The sequence below is a fragment of the Hippocampus guttulatus genome, chromosome 7, assembly GCF_054856545.1.
Source record: "Hippocampus guttulatus isolate MCC_2025c chromosome 7, RoL_Hgut_1.0, whole genome shotgun sequence".
NCBI lineage: Eukaryota > Metazoa > Chordata > Actinopteri > Syngnathiformes > Syngnathidae > Hippocampus > Hippocampus guttulatus.
In genome coordinates this window covers 17,401,902-17,422,178 of record NC_141267.1, presented here as the reverse complement: position 1 = coordinate 17,422,178, position 20,277 = coordinate 17,401,902, and the positions used below count along the sequence as shown (strand labels likewise).

Genomic DNA, 20,277 nt, shown 5'->3' with positions numbered 1-20,277 from the left:
AAAAACAAAAACCGGTTACCACAATGAAATCAAGTGTTTTTCATTAGATGTACAGTATATCTTCTTATATTTTGGAAGTGTTTCAAACAAATATGTTCTACAGTATACCATTTTCCACTTGTGTTGAAGGAAAAAGGGGGGAAAAACACTTCAAAAGCTTGCTCTCCTCGTCCGATTTACTTAAAACATTTTGGAACTGCCATATCTGATGTGAAAAGTGAAGAAAGCAGTGAAGAGTTGTTGTTTTTTCACAAGGCTTCCCAAAAGTCCATTGCAAGCACATGTTGAGACACGTACAGTATAAATACACAGGAAACACATCACAAGCTCCTACATTTGTGCTAAGGCGAAGGACTGATGTAGGCTCTTTGTAATGAAACAAAAACGTCCACCCAAGGTGCAGAATGGGACCATTTGAAGCTTATTACATTTAAAGCACAACACAAATGACTTAATAATCACAGAAATGATGTAACAGAAAATACTGCATGATAATAACATTTATATTGCCATGTAGCAATACGACTGAACACCAATACGATGGCGGCAGCAGACGCCCGCTGTTTGCGATCGATGAATAAGTGATGACTTTAGTTTTTAGATTGGGCCCTTGATTCAACTAAAGTAAGATTCCGTTTGACCAATGGGGTGTCCAAGTGCATCTGGAGACAGAACTGCGTGTGTGTGTGTGTGTGTGTGTGTGTGTGTGTGTGTGTGTGTGTGTGTGTGAGATGCGGAGGCACGTCTATAAGGGTGTGTCCATCATGCTGCCCTTTGCCGCGGGGGACACCACGCCACAGCTCCTCTCTTGCCACCTGAGCCACTGCATGTGCACCTCTTTTTGCACCTGTAATACACACACATTATTATATGTGCATATTAGCATTCATAAAGATACGTGAGAATTATTTCCGTCTCCAGGGGAGCGCGCCTGTAGTAGGATTTGTAGTCCGGCAGGTGAGTTACCATTTGTGGTGCTGTGGTAATTTCACGCTCGAAATCTGCCGGCCACCGACCTCGAGTTAAACATATCCTCAAATAACTCCTTACCTCAAAATAAAATGAGCGTGAGATGAACCACAAATTATTATTTTTTTTTTTTGGTCATTTGAGCCGCACTAGCACGATAACGTGCCATCCCTCGTACTTTTTCCCCCTCGACCCTCATTGTCAGGTACTCTCAATTCAGGGATCAGTGTGATTTGTGTGTGGCGTGTAATCACTCACCTCTTGATTGAGGAAGCAGTAGAGGATTGCCACAAGCAGTCCCTGAAAGAGGAACACGTTGTCACGTATGTTACTGTCCATAACAACAAATGTATACTTGTCATGTAATTGAAACGTGCCACCAAAATGTTTTTGACCTTTAACCAGAGAACACCTGTTTGATCGGATGAAGGACGATTACCCTCACAAGTCCCACTTCCTCGCCTCATTACCAGACAGGAAGGTGCAAAGAACTTAATTACCTCAAGAGCCGGCAATCGAGCATCCTAGGCTTGCAAAACGAAAGCACCCTGCATTTAGCTTCAAGATCAATCTCTGGCCCCACCCATTAATAAATTCATACATGATACATCTTGCTCCCAGGAGTTGAATCTTATGGAAGAGCCATTCATTGAATTTGAATCTGTGAAAGGAACATTGCACTGGCAACGCAGGCACTAATCGGATGGAACAGAAGGGGTTGTTTCCTGCAACAGTTATGTTTTTTTTTTTTAATTTCACCAAATGTCCTTTTGCATCGAGAAAAGACTTCAGTCCGGCTATATGCAATTTCACATCTACAGTATTCCGATGTCTTCACTGCCACTCAGAGCTTCTTAAAGTGGGGTAAAAATATACCAATAATTAGGGCCTGACTCAATAATTGGCTGGCAAATTGAATCAGCCGATATTAGCTTTTTAAAAAATTGGTAAAAATCTGATGAGTTTGTATATATATATATATATATATATATATATATATATAACATTCAAGACAATTAGAATAACATTCCAACCCACCCAAAAATCAGCAAACAAAAAATAAATCTGCAGATTTTTCTGTTATATACTCGTTGACAACATTATGTAAAACTGTCAAATGAATGAATCCTCTTCATTTCTGTGTGCATTAAGAGATCAATAAATAAGTTCTCACTCATTAAATTTTTTTTTAAATCAATTAATAGGTTATCAGAATGTTATTCGGCCAAATATTGAAATCGGCATCAGCCAGGCCCTACTTGAACCAAATTTGGATCAAAAGTTGGCAAAAACCTGATTTTGTGTTTAGAGTGGGGTTTTTTCTCCCCAATATGCTTGTAAAAACGTTGAAGCTGGTTTTTACATTACAGTGGTTGCATGTGAAATAAAATAATGTAAATTAATATTTTTTAAAAAACTAAAACAAAAAAATCTATTCAATAAATGTTGTATGATGGTAACATCTTAACCTTGGAACAAATTATGAGACGCTCCCACATTCCCCTCATTTTTGGATACAGTTTTTGCGGAACTGACCCCATGTCAGAAGTTTTGCTTTACTGGAGAGTCAACCCTACTTTTTTCAAGCACTTTTGTCACATCAAATGAAAGCAAACCTTGAATTAACTGATGGATGAAGCCAAACGGTACACAGGTGGTCGCAGCTACCTGGAAGGATCCGATGCAGAGCTCAAGGCAGAGGCGCAGGTTCACGTTAAAGTAGTCAGGCAGGAAATTGAAGAAGATGTAGTGGGTGCCAAACAAGGGGATGAGCAGCAGGGTGGACTTGGTCAGGCGTCTGGTGGCATCAACAAATGCAATGCGGGAAGGGAAGAATGCTCCATTTCATTACAATTTATTTACATGCTGTGTATTTATAACAAACACACAACTTGACAACTCTGCAAGCATGAGGTGAACACACAAAACGCCATAGGCGAGATAACGTCTAACGTCGGTAGTTGCTGTTCGAACCCTTTCGACCCCCAGGTGTCAAACTCAAGGCCCGGGGGCCAGATTTGGCCAATCACATCATTTTATGTGGCCCACGAAAGTAAATCAAACATGTTCACTTCCATGATGCTTGCTAAAATCTCGACCAAAATTTAAAATTCTCATATTTAATAAATTAGAGACATAATGCAAGCATTTTCTTGTGACCAAACCTCTCATTACAGTAACTTGATCAATAGTTGAATCAAGCGTGATTGACTTTTTTTATATGGTGTCAGTCATAACGGCCCTCCATGGGAAACGGTAACTAAAATGTGGCCCATGACAAAAATGAGTTTGACACCCCTGTTTTAGACAATGTATATTTGAACCCAAATGGAGCATAAACACATGTAGATCGACAATGTGACAATGCTCCCAGGCAAATTGTCTTTATCCTCCCCAAAAACACAACATATACAACTGCAGCTCCCGGAACGACAAATATTGGGAAAGTCTTCTTCGTGTACGTCTCCATGACTGCATTACACTGCCCCCAGTGGCTAAGTCACACACACCAAAAAGCGTCCCAATGAATTATTCATGATGCACCAGCGGTGCAGTTCTTTAAGCTTCTACTGAGTTATGTTATTGTAAAGTCAATATTACACCGCATGCATGAGCTGCCCTGCCATGACTACCACTAAATTTGCAAATGTTTACCGGTACTTGCTGCAGAGTACAAGACAAACCTTGGACAATAAGTCACATGCTATTTCATTAAAAAAAAAAAAAAAAGACACTGTTGTTAGCTGATCACGTGTAGCATCCCGTTCTGGTAAATTTCCATTACAGGAACACTATCTGCCTATTATGATACCACTTTGCATATGCTTTGACTGTAATAGAACAGAGTGCAGAGGAAACGTAGTCGTGTGTGTTCAATTTAACCACCTGCACAGCCAACTAAATTTTAGCACTGCTAGATATTTTTTGTTTTTGTCCCCCCCCCCCCCACCCCCCACCCCCAACCCCCCACCACCACCCCGCCATCATGAACACTGTGTGCCCAAACACTTTCCGCTAAACTGCCGGCTCATTTCAATTAGGTATTCCTACGAAACCGACCGAGGTAATGAATTCATCACGACCCTTTTTGGAATCACTGCGATGGGAGGAAATCAACCCTGCGGCCTCACCGCTAACGGGCATGCAACAATCGTGACATATTGCACAACTTGCGGGAGAAATTCAGCAAGTTGACTTACGGATGAGTGCACTTCCATCAACAGAGTCCGCTGAAGCAGAATGTCAAAGAATAAGGGGAAAGGGAATCACCTGTACTGTGAGGAGTTATTGAATTGGATCAGACGGGGGCTCAGCTTCTGGATCAGAATTCTGACGATGTTGACGAAGAGGATGAAATTGACCTGGAAAGGAAGGAGGTGGATGAGGGGAGGAAGTGGCGGTGGAGGTTGTCTGCATTTTATTGCACACGGCGACAACAATATGTGCAGCGGAGCACGTAACGGAATGGGACGGACGCATCTGGCACGTCGCTCTGAACAACAACAAGAAAAAAAAATGGGTCATTGAAATTTGCTTGTGGTGCTTTATCGGCGGAGGAAGGAGTCTCGACAAAGATGACGGTAAACAAATCATCTGCATGACAATCTGGGAAGGTGTGTGCGGCGCGGATGGAGCGGTAGCCTCGAGTGCAGGTGCGAAACAATGAGCATCGTTTACCACAATGGACACCACAATCGGGCCCTTGATGATCCACCAATAGAGCGAGTCCTCATTGATGTCCCAGCATCTGTATGTAGAAGGGCGGAGGAGACATTTAGAGAGGTAACCTTTCGACGGTGGGGGTGTCAAACTCATTTTGGTCGCGGGCCACGCCATCATAACCGTGAAACCATCTAAATGTTGAATCCCCTCCTCATGTGATTACACGTACAGAACACAACAAATTGATGGACAGCTTGTTTTGAAATCAAATTTACGGTGTGCGACAGTGTGACAGACAGACTTTCAGACTGATGGGTTAAAATTTAACCTAAAGTCACCCACTTTAAATATAATTTACTCTAACTTCAGGACAAAATGGGGACCGGTTTCAGCTCTTCAGCCCAAATTCAATTTGCAATCCAATCTGCTGGATCTAAGTACTATATTTTCCGCACTGTAAGGCGTACCTTAAAGCATTCCGCTTTCTCAAAAGACGACAGTGCGCGTTATAATCTGATGCGCCTTACATATGGATCAATATTCTGACTTCTTGAACATACTATTTTAAATGTTCTGTAAAGTGCTTTGTTACGGTTGCAGCTGTTGTGAAAGTGTGATATAAATAAAGCTGTATCGCATTGTATTCACTTTAGCGTTGTATTCACTGATGCGCCTTACATATGGATCAATATTCTGACTTCTTGAACATACTATTTTAAATGTTCTGTAAAGTGCTTTGTTACGGTTGCAGCTGTTGTGAAAGTGTGATATAAATAAAGCTGTATCGCATTGTATTCACTTTAGCGTAGCCCCATCTAGTGGATGCATAACGCAACCTCAGCCACTATTGTAGCGTCTATTCTATGCGCCTTGTAATGCCCAATATGCGAAAAGTTTTAAAATAGGGAATTCATTGAAAGTGTGCCTTATACTCTGAAGCGCCTTGTAGCACGGAAAATACGGTAAGTAACTCAACCTTGGGTAAGCGAAAACCCAATCTGCTCAAAATCCATAGTTACTCAGTGAGTCGGTGAGCAAAACATCCCATGATTTGTTTTTAGAGTGTAGAGCAGTAATCTAATTTCAGATGATGATGTCCTTATCAGAAAGGTCAATTAAATCTTTTTGGTGCACTAAGATTTCGGTTTCTTCATAATTACATTGGAAGAATGTGCCTGACATTAAAAAAAAAAAAAGGACACGATACAAACTCTGTGTCTTCAAAATACACCCGGGAGCCAATCCACAGCACGGTGAAGAACACAGGAACACCTGTGGAGTAAAAAAATGAAAGCAAAAAAATATATATTTAAAAATGGTGAGACAGCGAAACAGTTTGAAACACACTCATGTTCGACTTTTTAATAGCCCTAATGGTGCTATTGATCCTATCAAGAAAAAATAATCAATGGTACATTTAACACGATGTCAAGGACTCCCCTCTTGGACAATCACTGAGGAAAGAAAGCCCTCTTTTGCTCATTTTAAGACCAAGAGGGGATTTTCACCATCCTTGATGCCTTATAAATTCACACAGCGAGAGCCCTTCATGCCTTATCTCAGCCTAATCCTAATAAAATCATGAAGTGCTCCCTTCTCCTCCCATCTCGCTGCGCCGGTCTCCATCGGAAGTCATCTGCTCTCCTGATGACGCAGAGCTAAAGCGACATCTCAACTTTTCAATGCCTTTTATATCCGCGAGGTCCCGCGAAAAAGGTCATGAATAATCTCGCGTCTTATTCTTCAACTGGACACGAGCTTTTTGTCTTGAAGGAGATATCTTGGGCAATTTGTTTTTCACAATTTCAAATAGTTTCTGAATGTTTTGATAGCATAATGAAGGTCAATTGAAGTTACTAAACTGAAAGCACAACTGTTTGATGAATTTGTCATTGTTATGGGCAAGTCTAGAGTATTAACTTTGTAATAGTAATAGGTAATAATATATAATATTGCGGATAACCCACGCAGGCACGGGGAGAACATGCAAACGCCACACAGGGAGGCCGGCGCTGGAATCTAACCCGGTACCTCTGCACTGTGGGGTTGACGCGCGAACCACTTGACCACCGGGATGCGAGTACATTTGCCACCCTTCGCAGAATGCAAATAAATTTGAGCATCTCACCCCAGCCCAGCAGACTGAAGCCCCACAGGCACTGGCGTCGGCGGTAAAAGGAGGAGAGCAGCAGGGAAGTGAGGTAGAGCGCCTCCACCAGGAGCCAAAAGAAATTGGCCATGACGCAATAGTGACAAAAGACCACGGCGGCCTTGCAGGCAAACTTGGGAAGAACAGAGGGAGGAAGAGAACAAAAGTGGTGGAGGAGTTAGTTCGAATGAGCCGTGTAGATTGAGTACAAGATGGAACGGGCTCTTCAAGTCAATGGCCTCTTGTCTTACGGTGGAGAGGGTGCAGTGGTTGGTGTCGTCGCTGGAGAACAGGGTGGCGTCCTTGATGAACACTGCCGCGGCTTTCAGGATGAACGTGAGGAAGAGTTGGATGTGGATGAAGTTCCGGGCGCAACGCAGCCTTCTGGTGAAGGAGGAAACATTATTTGTCAGAATTTTTTTTGGGGGGGGGGGGGGGCGAATTCGGGCATTTTTCATTGAAAACACGTCTCTACTTACAAACATTTCTAGTCAAGAAATCCCTTCCAGAACCAATTAATTTCGTACGTAGAGCTAACACTGAATATAAAATACATAATTGAATGGAAATTTGTGACGTCCTAGTTTGTTACTTTTAGCTCACAGGCATGAAAAAGTCTGAATACAATTTGTATAAATACACTGCAGTTCCATATTATCCAATCTACTCAACAATAATGGAAAAAGATGTCATTTCATATAAACAGGAACATTTCTAGGATTAAGACTAAGCCCCCAGCGTGTGCCAACCTGAAGAACAGCAGGATTACCACGGCGGCGGTCAGCACCAGCAGAGAGATGCTGTAGCCGACGGTGTAGATCAATTTCACTGTGGCGTAGTAGGTCTGCTCTGTCTGGACACACAAGAATAACCTTCTTTGTTTTGAGGAAGATTAGACCACATGGCTATCCGAAGGTCCACTTGCATATTTGAATTTTAAGGTGGCATCGAAAGACAGCGTGATGAATTCACTCGAGTGAAAAAAAAAGCTCCTTAAGTCCCGTAAAATCAGACCTCGCAACCACTCGGATATCAGGTGGGTTTTTATTACCTTCACAAAATGCACTGCGTGGAACCTAAAGTAGTATGCGCATAATTATCTCTCACTTATTTTTTTTCTTTTTATATCGTTAGAAACAAGATAATTTCAGCTATTATCGGATGGATGACAAGCGATTCACTTCCAGCTCTGCTCAGGTATTTGCACATTAGGCTCATGAATGTCTTGCGGATAGCTCCTATTTGTCGCTCCTTAGACCACCAGTGTTTTCCAACCTTTATCGAGTCCGTTATTGTTTCACATTTGAAAAAAAAAAAAAAAAAACACACAGCACACCTCCGAATATAATGTCACAGTAAGTGCATTTACGGGATATGGTGTACAGTCTATGAATGGCATCTCGTGGGAATGCATTTCATTGTTCTCTCTGTAACTACAGTACTGTATATGATGCAAGCATAGCTACAGTAGTTAACGATGAGGAAAACGCAAATATATAATACTGTTCTTCTTCAAAACATTAACGAATTAACTGGAATGTAAAGGACTCATCAGTTTGTGCAGCGCCGCGAGAGTGGCTGCCTTTCCAGCAGCTCCTATATTTTGTTGTTCTACTTCTTCCTTTCATAACTTTGCTGCTGTGAATTGGGAATTTCTCCATTGCGAGACTAATAAAGGTTTTCTTATCTTATCTTATCTTATCTTATCATGAAGGAGGCATTGCGGCTCACCCTGCTGTGCATAGCGTGGCCACCAGGGGGCAGTATAACAGTAATGCAGGCAAACCAAGAATAATGACTCCTGGAAGTGACTCCGTAAGGTGAAGAGGATAAAGAATGTATGCCTGTGACTATTGTTATAATGAATGTTGATATGTGTTGATGCACCGTTGGTATTATCCTTCGCTTAAGGCAAAGGTGTCAAAATCAAGGCCCAGGGGCCAGATTTGGCCCGCCGCATCATTTGATGTGGCTCGCAAATGCAGCTCAAACATGTCAACTTCCACGATCCTTTCTAAAATGTCTACCAACATTTTAAATTCTCATATGTAATAAGATATATTCTAAGCATGTACTTGTCACCAAACCCCTCATGACAGTAACTTAAACAATAGTTGAATCAACAGTTATTCTTGACTTCTTTGTATGGTTTCAGTCATAACGGCTCTCCAAGTGAAACGGTAACTAAAATGTGCCCCACACCATAAATGAAGTTGACACCACTGGCTTGAAGGGATATAATACCGTGACTATATCAATGCTATTTATTAACCGATGTATGGCATTTTGCATTGTTTGTTAGTGTACAGCTATTACAAGGCAGGGCTATGTGGTTATTTTTAATACCCAATGTGACAATCTTTGTTATATGTTTAGTTTGACAGTAAACAACTGCTTCAAGAGAAGAAAAAAAGTGCAAAAAGCAATTTTCTGTTCATCTTAGCATGCATCTCACCTCCGGAATGTCATCGTCCACACTGCAGGCAACATGGTATGGCGGGAAGGGTCTGGACCAACCTTCATCGGTGCAATTTCGGCTCACTTGTCCTTATGTAAAAGAGGAAGAGATTAATTAGATTAGCTCTCACACAGGGATATGAATAATCGCAAAAAAAAAAAAGGGGGCGGGGAAGCAAGCTGCAAAGCTGCCTCATGGCCAGTCAATTGATTAAATTGCTTTAATTCTGATGAAATTGGAATGTGTCATTAAATAAGGAATCAAAATTTGTGGGCACATAATGCCTTAGAACGGCTTTTACTCCTAAAATAGTAAAGATGTCATCAAAAAAATGTTCGTCTCATGGGGCCATTTATATCATTCATACTAAATTGATGGAATTGCAGAAGCGTATTTGCCTCACAGTCGAGAGGAGCTGTATTTGAATTTCTTCCCAAAAAATCTATACCTAGTGGATCGAAAGCTCTCCATTTTGGGACATCGCTATCCTTATGCAAAACCGATTTGATATGTCTATCACTTTCATGTTATTTATCCAAATGACTACGCCGGGGCTGGGTGATTACAGTGCTAATAAGCGAACGAGATGCAAATTAGCACCGTGAACATAATTAGCGGCGTCCCGCCAAGCATCAGGCGATGATCAAGTGATATAAACGCCCTACTTTGGTCGCCTCGTGCGACACAACATTACATTGTTCAGTCGTTGAGATTAGACTTTTAATTGCACTTGAGATCACTGACTTTTCCGAAAACATCGCTTCCCCTCCCTTAGCGGATAATTAGCTGAGATCTGCCCCGCCCCCGACCCCCCAGCATTAATCTACACGAGTCATTCCTTTGTAATAAGAAGGCATCGCATGAATAAATAAATAGACATGCACTCTTAACAACCCCCATGACATAACTAGAGTGTTGCCATGATGGAACAACGGAGGCACTCCTGTACTGTAAACGATATTCCGACCCCAAAAAAAGTCACCCGTGTTGTTTCCGAAGAGGGAAAACACAGCAGGACAAGCGTTGTGAACAGTTTCCCCGACCGCAGCGTGAGTCCAACACACCACGGCGTCCCAGAATGCTCGACAACCTGGGGAGGTAGGAGGGGGGAAAAAAAAGCACGCTGTGAACATTCTGAAGTTGTTGACAAAAAATACGCTATATCTAGAAAAAAAGCTTAGATGATGGGGGCGGAGGGGGTAGGGGGGGTTATAGCTAAAACCTATGAGGATAGGTTGAACAAATATTTTTGTTCAAAGTAGGTTGTCATAAAAAATGCAATCTATTCGTAAAAGGTTGACATATTCAATTTCATTCCATGGAAATCTCGCATGAACTGAATAAAAATGGTCAAATTCTGATCTTTTCACAAAGCAATATTGTTCAGTGCCCATATACGTTTGTTTACAAATTATTAACCAATCAAAGATGTTGTAAATGAACAACGAAACGAAATAAGCATTTTTTTTCAATCCTGAAAAATAATGGTTTTGCAGATGCAAGGAACCTGACAGCATACTACAAAAAATATGTTATGCTAATGTTAAAAAAAAAAAAAAAAGGCTTGATTTGTGTTGTGATTCATCACTAAATATGGAATTGGAATTCAACAACACATCATATTTTATCCAGTAAATTGCCAATTGAAGTGGCTGGTACTCTACCTGTATAATTATTTTCATTGAAATGGCAACTACAATTTGTTTCGGAAAGACACAGCAGCTGGGGTAGTGGGGGATGCCTGACACGGTAAGGAGATAGTCACCATTGCAAATTAAGTGGTGAAGTGGGTCGTCGTACAGGAGTGCGCCTGCTTTCAAATTAGCCAATAAAAGGGACGTATTATGCAAAAGTGAATTTTTAATTGCTTGTAAATAGTTAATGAAAAAAAAAACAGCCAAGTATATTTTTCATTGATCTAAAAAATAAAAAGGTTCTGTCAGCTGTTCAGATTTTGATGAGCTATTTAGTTAATCGCTAGCTTGTTTACATGTGTTCAATAACACTGGTCAATATATATTTTTTTAAATCAACGATGCAAGAAAACTTTTCTCGCCGAGTTTTTTTTTTTGGTGCTGATTTTGAATAAGCCCTTGTTTTTTTTCTTGAGCATGTCAGGCTCTCATAACAACAACAATCACGAAAAGAATAAGATAATACGTAACATTGTAAGCAGCTTTTTAGGTCAAACTGAAAAACATAAAAAATACCACAGAAAGCTGATGTGCTAGGGAAAAAAAGTAGACACTTTCTGAATAAGGGTTGAAATACGTTAAAATACACCTGAAGCCAAAATGAGCTGTTGACCAGTGTCATCGGTACGTGCATACTCCTAATTACGACACGTATTCGTTAGTTTTCCCATCGTAAAAGCCACACGCTATCTTTAATTGGCTCATTCATTAACAACTCAGTCTCACGGCGCTATTAAGAACACGTCTACATGATGCACGATTCCGTTTAGTGGCAGACTCTTGTTTCAACATTTCACGCATCAGCCGAGGGGGTGTCGTTTGAAAAGAGAAAAACGCACCTTGAGCACTCGCGTTTCCTTGCTCGGCGATGGAGCGCAGGCAGCGGAGCTCGTCTTTCTCCAGCTGGAAGATGAACTCGCATTCAGGGTGCAGGCTTGTTAGCGCCTACAGACATCACAAAGGGAATCAGCGGCCTTTTAAGCAACGGCGAGGGACATGCGAATTCACCGGGAGGAAAAACACGTTTGGAGATAGCCGAGTATTCAAGTGATGTGCACCTGCTGCCACTGGTGGGATGTTTTTCAGCACGGTACACCATTAAAAAATGCCGGGGTTGTTTTCTTGGGAAATGTTTGAAGCTTGAGGGTGAAGACTTGAGACATATTCCGATCGTGCACAAATGTGACTTACAACCATTTGCTTAATTCATTAAAAGGTGTTTGTTCCTGAAGAGGGCCGAGATTGTTTTGGCTTGCGGCAAGTTTGCACTCCATCAAAGTCGGAGCCACCGGAGATGCCATCTGGCAATGATCGCAACGCCGTGGTGCCAAATAACCACTCGCCATCACTTTTGTACAGTATTTGATTACAGCAGAACATTTGTCTCACTGTATGACAAATTAGAAAGTCTCGTTGGTGAGCCAGGGGAGAAGATGGACGAAGAACATATTGAACATTTGTATTGATATTTACTAGTGGAGAGATGCAAATTAAACAAGCCATTTAATTTTTTAGAGGCTTTGTAGAAACGTCATCACAATTCATGTGTTATATAAAGTGCCATTGGCAACATATAAAACGGTTAAAACATGTTCATATGATGGAACAATAATGAAGTCACACAATACGTCGGGCTCGATTTCTTCTCCTGGTCCACCCCGTTATGTCAAGACTAGAAGCCATATTGTGAACATGAACCTTCATAAATTGAACATTTGAAACGTTCAGCAATGTATGGACCATCAAACTGTAACACCACACCCCTTCCAGTGCGCGCCCCCCCCCCCCCCCCATTATTTGGTCATGTACTGTAGAGTTGTACAAGTTACAGCAAGGTGACCTCTGCAAAATACTTGTGGCTCGTGAGTACAGGTAACTAACGTGTAACGTACAAATGAGGACCACAACTTAAATAGCTAAGCGGATGGTTCTGACTGTGCCTTTGTCTTTTTGTTTGGTTTGTCTGTTAGCAGCTGCATTGTTAGTGGATACACTGCCTGTCAGCCTATCGATGCACTTTAAACTACAAAAGCTGCTAAAAAATAATAATAATAAAACTAAATATATATATATATATATATATATATATATATAGACAATAAAGTTGAACTAATCGATAAATGTGATGAATTGCCACATCCTAGTTAAGGCTTTCGTGGTCAGTCTTGGTATAATACAAAGTAATTAGGAAAGGTCGAACACACATTTATCGTGCAGCCAATGCGGCTTCAAACGCAGCAGACAGTGCGTTTCAAAAAGGGTAGAAGCTTCTCATTTATGTTCCTTGGCACGTTGTCCTCCGATTGTTTTGCGCCCTGCAATGAGCTTAAGAGAGAAACAAAAGAAAAGGCACAAGAGGGAAGATTAAAGTTGCACACGATATCCTCTTGGCGGGAAAGAAAATTTACTGGGCAAAATTGGCGAGCCGTGTCCGGCAACACTTGCTTGCGATTCCATTTGCGAGGAAAGAAGGCGCCGGAAAGCAGCCTGAACAATTTGCTGCTTCTAATATCACGCTCACTTTTTAATGAGCACCGTTAGCTTGGGTTATGATGCGCAATTAAGATCCGTTTCGCTTCAAAGTCAGAAAAGGGGTGAATGGGGAAAAAATAACCCCAGCAGTGGGACGTGACCGTTATGGTACTTGCGTAGACATTTTAAGTATCATAAAAATTTAAAAAAGACTCAGACTTTACTTCTACCATGCTGTAGAATATTAGTTAAAAGGTTAGGACCCATCTTTGTATATTCAACCACAATTTGCTGAGAAGTTTCGATCAGAATTTAGCCCCATCAGTTCTATCGTAAAGGCGGAATTTCTTTTACGGTGTCTTTACGTTATCGCCGACGAGTGAAAGATAATAGCACAAACACCCGCTCACATTCCTACAGTAGGTCCTCTCATAAAATGTTAGCACGGCCCATTATCCGCTAACAACCCAGTAAGATGGTATCTGATTGGGGTCACGTCACTGCGTCTCTATTCTTGAACACATAATTGTATCGCCGCAGGAATTCACGCACTGTAAACAACGCGTGGCAGCAGATACGTTTGCTTGAACGGAGCGAGAAGCTTTTCGGTACCCTTGTTTATAACAAAACAGAATATCACAGCCCCCCACGCAAGGTGGAGGACTCGATGTGAACATACAACATCAGGAGCGACATGAATGCAAACGCTGTTGATCATAATGGTTCAAATTTGCTCACGGTCCGAGAGAATGAGTTCGTTTTTGAAGGACGCCTAGAAACTGCCCAAATCGCCCTAAAATGAGCACTTCAAATCAAGATGGCAGACTTCCTTTTTCAGATTTGTCCTTTTATCCTTGAGTATGCAAAAATGGAAAACGGCAAGAGTGACTGCAAATGGAAATCATCAAAAATGGGGAAATTTCAATGTGTTGGAATTGGAAAAAGTTTCCTAATTGGACCTTGTGAAACTGTTCCCTAATTTGTGGATGGTTTTGAAGGCTGTGCCCTCTCATTTGCCACCAGTCCAAGGTGTATTCCGGCTCTTGCCCAAAGTCAGCTGGGATAAAGAGCCCCCCCCTCACCTCCCCCCCCCCCCCCTCTCTCTCCCCCTCTATTCATAATTCTCAACGTACAGCCAAATACTGCCCATTGTCATCCTGTCTGCTTGGAGGGGGGCAAAGGGCAAATTTTCCATCAAAATCAATGAGCAAAGCAACTGGTCATTTTTCACAGTGGCTGTTTGTTATGTGTGTGTGTGTGTGTTTGTGTGTTTGTGTGTTTGTTTTGGTCTGAGTGTACTTATGTGAGTGGTTCGCAGATGATTATAATTCTCCACAGCTCTGCGCGGTGAATGAGAACAGATTGAAGTGGGACATTGTGACGAGCGGCGAGACTGTTTGGATTCTCGCTCCAGCGACGTTGATCACCAAACTGATCAATTGTCCGCGTCTCTGAATTTTATTTGGTTTATGGAAATCAGGAGACGTGGTCGCGGAGTGGCGAGGGCTGCCTAATAACAGCTGCGGATTTAAAGACGTGAGCGTTAGTGCGTGTGCACACGCATGAAAGTGTATAGTTGGGAGTATGCGTCTCTTGGCTGGCTCTGCACTTGATTTGCCCCAAACAAATTGAGCATACTAGAAACTAAATGGCAAGTGAAAGACATTCATTGTTTCGTGTTTGCTCTTTCGTTCTGGTTTGTTCTAAGGGTCATTCGCAATAGAAATAACTGAATCATATGCCTCACTTACATGGCTGACAATTGAAAAGAATCATCAATAATCAGGTATATTTGACGACATTCACTTAATTGACCATGGAGATTCCTTCCCAAAATGTTCTCCTATTTCCTTCCTACTATTTTCGTAAGCAGTCTTGTCTTGACGCGAGGTAAAAATAAATAACTTCGATTATGTGGTTGCTCAAGTGTGCACACCCTCTTCTAAACGGGGATGCGACTGTGCTCAGAATGAACCAAGCACAAGCAGACATTATTCAAAACTGCCTCTGCAAGATTAACCTCAAATTAATTTCTGAAGTTCTATTCGGCGTTTCCTGACAGTCTCCCCCCCCCCCCACTTTCAAACAGAAGCCTGGGGGGGGGGGTTGGAACTGTTCATAATTCCTTCCGCCGTGTTGAAAGCCCAGTTTCGGCTAAAATAAAACACCCTCAAAGGATGATACTGCCACAACCATGCACGACTGTAGCTAAGATATGGTCTTCTTTTGGCGATGACTGTTTGTACCGTTTTGGAATTATGGCCAAGGTATGTCTGGCAAATCTGGATGCATCATGTGCTGTATGTTACACATACATACAGCATACATTTGACAATAAAGTTCTATTCAATTCAATCAAATACAATACATAATTATAAGACTGCAACTCTTAGAACCGCAAGAACCACATTGTGTGATCAAACTTGAAATGACCATACAAAACCGATTTCTTGAGAAAAATCCAAAGGGAGTAAAATGTGGGGGGGTTTTCCCGAAATCACACGACTTATATATAGCATTAATTTAACCGGTCAATTAACTAATCCTGACACCTACGTAGCACAAAGCATTTACCCTGCATCCTTTTAAATGACTATTTGTCCAGATTTCAAAACACATCTCACTCAGCTCAGCAATAGCGTGAAAATGAGCCTGTCGAACAGCATTTAACTTTCGTTTACTTTAAAAGCAACGAAATGAGCTCTGTCGGACACGCTCTCATTCCGACTGGAGCTTACGTCAATAAGATGAGAAATTACTCAGAAAAAAGAAAGGAATTCAACTTGGATCAGCATTCCAAATCAAATCTATCACACGAGATCCCATTTTTCCAGAAAATCCAATTTCAAGAGAAAGAAGTTTAGAATCTACTCACGGCAGGTGCCAAGCACAGGGTGAGGAAAGCCCCTCTGGAGCATATCCGCTGCATGCTGCCGTCCAACCCGGCGTAGAGCCTGTGGAGAGTGGAAGCCGAGCTGGAAGCAGCTTGGGTATGCGAGAGACCCTCTTTCACTCTCTCTCTCTCTCTCTCATTCTCCAGTACTGTATTAGTTCTACCTAGCAATTCACAAAAATGGGAGAAGTTGACTTCCAGGGTGTGTTTTCACAATAAAAGCATTTATGATAAGGCAGGAAATGAACTTGCTCACCAAATAAAAACCTGCTTGCAGTCATGACAATATGCACAGTTACCAGTTGCTTGATTCGGTAAACCTGCACAAGCAAAATCAGATGTGAATTGTTGGAACGGTTACTGTTCAGGTTATATTTCACGCATTTCGTCATTAACATCTTCCCACTTGCAGACAGCTTTAAGTCTACACAAAAGGTGCTCCGACAAAAACGGAACAGATAAAAGGTGTCCGAGCAGGTTCATTTCCCTCCAGATGCAAACCCAAAAGTCAAGGAGAGAAAAACATCGGTTTGGATTAATTTTGCCATTTGGGGAAGACATTCCAAAAGATATTTACCTGTTTGTGAGCATCCAGTATAACTGAAAAGACACGTTTACATATTACTGTGCACAGTTCTGATATCGAAACAAAAATTTGCAATGTGGTGATTCTTCATGCAATCAAAACACATCAACACGTGGATCATCCATCATTAAAATGTTTTATATTTTTAACAAGTGCAGCCGTGTAGAGAAAAATAGCCTTGCATACAAATTTGCATCCATCAAAAATAGATGTCATAGGTAAGCCCTTGCTTTTAACAAGAAGAGTATTACAATGTAACCCAACTGTTTTTCCCCCCCTCCAAATACAAAACGACACAAAATTCAGATAAAAGAAGAGACACAAAAAATGCTATTGAAACACGTCAAACGCACTGAGAGAATGAAACCCAACGTACACAAATACACGACGTTGCCTAAAAGTGTCACCCCTATCACAAGCCATTAGAGTCAACAGGCACTTGGAAGCTACAGAGGTTGCACAATACCGCAACACATTGACTCATCTCATTACAATTACGATGGTGACGCTCATTTAATGTTTTGCTGTCTGGGAAAAAAAAATAAATGACAACTAAGTGTCAAATTTATGCCAAAACTCCTGAGAAGTGCGCACAGTGCAAATAGTGTTAGGATGCAAAAAACTAAATATTTTTTACCTACTTAGGGTGTTTTATTTGGAAGACTGCATAACAGACTGACTATTCATTTTAAAACAATATTTTTTAAAAAACACTGTCTTCATATAGGCTTCTTGTTTTAGAGATAAATAGTTGCCAGATTTCCTTTTGATAGTGTTACTACTTCCTCCAATGTAAAAAAAAAGCCTCAATTTAAATCAATTAAAGCGTACATTTAAACATTGCTCAAATGTAAAAATGTTACATGGTGATTATTTTGTTCATGAAGCAAGTCATCACATTCCCCCCGTCCCCATCCAAATAAAGGCAAAAAAGAAAATTGTCACTCATGCTGATTTTTTTCCCCTTAATCTCCCTTCAGTTTCCATGGCGATACTTAAGTGACGTCCGTGTGACGCTAAAGCTTCAGGGGAAGTCGCTTCCATCGTAGATGATGGGCATTTCCATGGTCAGATGATAGAAGACTTTCTTGGAGATAAACCTGCGAGGGGGTGGGAGGAGGAGAATGTTTCCGTTCAAATGGACGCAATCCCATTAAGTGATGCGCGGCAGCTGGATAAACAGTAGTAGGAGATCATGGTGAGAGTCGTTTTAAGAAAATAGCTCATACATGAGCATCAAACCCAATCAAAAAGACGAATCACTTGCGGGTCAAGACGCACGCGCCTACCGTGAGAAAGAGTTGTCGAAGATGAGCGCGTAGGTTCCCGGCCGACGCACTTTCAGCTGTCCCTGAATGGTCTCTTTGTGGGAATTGCAGCGCGTCAGTGGAATGAGGACCTTGAAAAGAGACGAATAGAAAAATGATGCCTCGTGGTTAAAAAAAAACACAACAAATCCCCCCCCCCCAAAAAAAATGCCAATCAGCAGTATCAAAGCGGTCTGATTACTGCCTGTATGGGCGACAACGAAAGCCCACTGTGTGTGGTGTTCAGTTTGGATTTCGGGACACTGTGTGTTGATTTTTAAGGGGTTTGGATAGATTTTTATGAGGCAGCGTGTTGGGAGAGGAAGTTTGCCTTGCAGTCGAGAAGTCCGAATCTTGGCTACCAGTGCTCCCCTTCCTCCCATATTCCAAAAACATGCATGTCAGGCTCATTCGCTGTAGACTCTAAATTGTCCATGGGTATGAATGTGAGTGGCTGACAACCAGTCCGGGGTGTAACCTGCTTCTTCCCACAGGTGCCAGCCCAACCGTGACCCTAATAAGGACAAGCGCCTCAGAAAATGGATTATCAAGAGACAATTCAATAATGTAAGTGGTTATAGATTATTAATGTCTCTATCCTGCATGTACTTCAGGGGTTCCAGAATCCCGGGGGGGGGGGGGGGGTCACATTCTGTGGAGCGTGAAAGCACACTCTTCCGCAAGAACATTAGGTACACCTGCACGCAAGAGCTGAATCATAACTGCTGAAAGAGAACTATTCATTTTAATGTTGTAACCGGCTTATCATTGTTGGAAAGGTTTGGTACTGTACCGTTACTATTTCTAGTGGACTTGATTGAGGTCATTTATAAGCAGCGGAAAACTAAATCAAACTAGAATAAAAACAATAAACATAGTGTTAAATTGCACCTTTTTTTTTTCCTGTGGAACCCATCCATCCATTTTCCAATCTGCTTTATCCTCACAAGGATCGCGGAGACCATCCCAGCCGTCTTTGAGCAGTAGGCGGTGGACACCCTGAACCGGTTTCCAGCCAATCGCAGGGCACACACAGACGAACAACCATCCGCGCTCACACCTCGGGACAATTTTAGAGTGTTCAATCCGCCTGCCATGCATGTTTTTGCAATGTGGGAGGAAACCTGAGTACCCGGAGAAAATCCACGCAGCCGGCCGGGGGAGAACATGAAAACTCCACACAGGAAGGCCGGATCCGGGATTGAACCCACGATCTCTGCACTGTGAGGTCGACCCGCTAACCACTGGACCACCCCAATGAGCTATTAACTGAAAAGCTCATTGGTTCACACACACACATTTTCTTCCTCTTTATGTGACACCCTGAGATACCACAATATGGTGGCAAAGCTCTGCCTCATAGGAAAGTTGATGTGTAGGACGTGAGCTATTTTCCTATGGAATATAGACTCAGCTAATCACTGAAAATCTTTTTGTAGAGGATTGACACCACGTTCCGAGTCACCCTGAACAGGAAGAGTGGTTCGACAAATATAGAGAGGATATGTACCTGAAGTTAACCATCTACCTTTGATTGCTCCAAGTGAGCTTCAGCACATTCCTGGTAAACCACACTGAAGGAGATGCTTTTAGGTTCAGAGGAAAACATCCAGCTGATGGTTGGCCCAGAGTCAGCCACAGCAACGGTCACCACGCTGTAGCAGCTGGACTTGATGAAGAGTTCGCGCGAGCCGTCGCCAAAGTGGGAAATATCCTCGATGGTGAGCGGGACGGCCATCCTGCGGCGAGACGGCCATTTCATTAGAAAAGGATTCTGCCAAAGCCACGCGCGTGTTGGGATGACATCAACACCCACGTGAGTTCTCCCGACTTGAGAAGGTTGATTTCCAAATCCTGCACAGTGGCGACATTCTCCTCCGGTTCGTCGGGGGTTAATTCTCCTGCACCTCTGAAAAAATTCATCACACACAAAGGGGAGAAACAATGTCAGAATTCCATCCGCGCGATGGAACTGTATCTCACAGTAAGGGGTAAGAGGTACAGCTATCTGTGAAGATGACTTGGTGAAACCCTTCAGGATAATGACTTATGCACTTGGATCCTATCCACAAGTTCCCCCCCACCC

General features: G+C 42.1%; 2 protein-coding genes across 7 annotated transcripts in view; both read right to left on the bottom strand.

Moving 5' to 3' along the window:
• Window positions 1–400: 400 nt before the first annotated feature.
• ghrhrl (growth hormone releasing hormone receptor, like) lies at window positions 401–17,018 on the bottom strand. Of its 4 annotated transcripts, XM_086114814.1 has the most exons (15): window positions 16,876–17,018; window positions 16,555–16,618; window positions 16,281–16,462; window positions 11,773–11,878; window positions 10,222–10,329; window positions 9,237–9,328; window positions 7,531–7,634; window positions 7,033–7,165; window positions 6,761–6,914; window positions 5,844–5,904; window positions 4,648–4,717; window positions 4,240–4,331; window positions 2,586–2,767; window positions 1,228–1,269; window positions 401–847 (listed from the first exon to the last, which is right to left on the bottom strand). In XM_086114814.1, the coding sequence occupies exons 2-15, from the start codon at window positions 16,577–16,579 to the stop codon at window positions 591–593; spliced, it is 1,608 nt and encodes a 535-aa protein (XP_085970940.1). In that variant the 5' UTR covers window positions 16,580–16,618; window positions 16,876–17,018; the 3' UTR covers window positions 401–590. The 4 variants fall into 4 exon arrangements, with proteins under 4 accessions (XP_085970940.1, XP_085970939.1, XP_085970943.1 ...); XM_086114813.1 differs by lacking the exon at window positions 16,876–17,018 and having other exon boundaries at window positions 16,555–16,844; XM_086114817.1 differs by lacking the exon at window positions 16,876–17,018 and having other exon boundaries at window positions 16,281–16,458; window positions 16,555–16,844.
• Window positions 17,002–20,277, bottom strand: part of fyco1a (FYVE and coiled-coil domain autophagy adaptor 1a) — a 15,535-nt gene continuing 12,259 nt past the window's right edge. For all 3 annotated transcript variants that reach the window (XM_086114808.1, XM_086114809.1, XM_086114810.1), the window contains exons 15-18: window positions 20,008–20,100; window positions 19,720–19,930; window positions 18,174–18,283; window positions 17,002–17,984 (exon numbers count right to left, since the gene is read on the bottom strand). In XM_086114808.1, the coding sequence (XP_085970934.1) occupies window positions 17,909–17,984; window positions 18,174–18,283; window positions 19,720–19,930; window positions 20,008–20,100 (490 nt within the window). In that variant the 3' untranslated portion in view covers window positions 17,002–17,908. The remainder of the gene's footprint in view (window positions 17,985–18,173; window positions 18,284–19,719; window positions 19,931–20,007; window positions 20,101–20,277) is intronic.

What these genes read in the sequence shown, in the direction of transcription:
- ghrhrl (XM_086114813.1), bottom strand. Translation starts at nt 16,696, where the DNA reads ATGTTAATGACGAAATGCGTGAAATATAACCTGAACAGTAACCGTTCC. An exon ending in CCTCTTCGGAAACAACACGG is followed by an intron (nt 9,329 to 10,221) that starts GTGACTTTTTTT and finishes CTTTTACATAAG; the next exon opens with GACAAGTGAGCCGAAATTGC. An exon ending in AATAACTCCTCACAGTACAG is followed by an intron (nt 2,768 to 4,239) that starts GTGATTCCCTTT and finishes TGATGCCACCAG; the next exon opens with ACGCCTGACCAAGTCCACCC.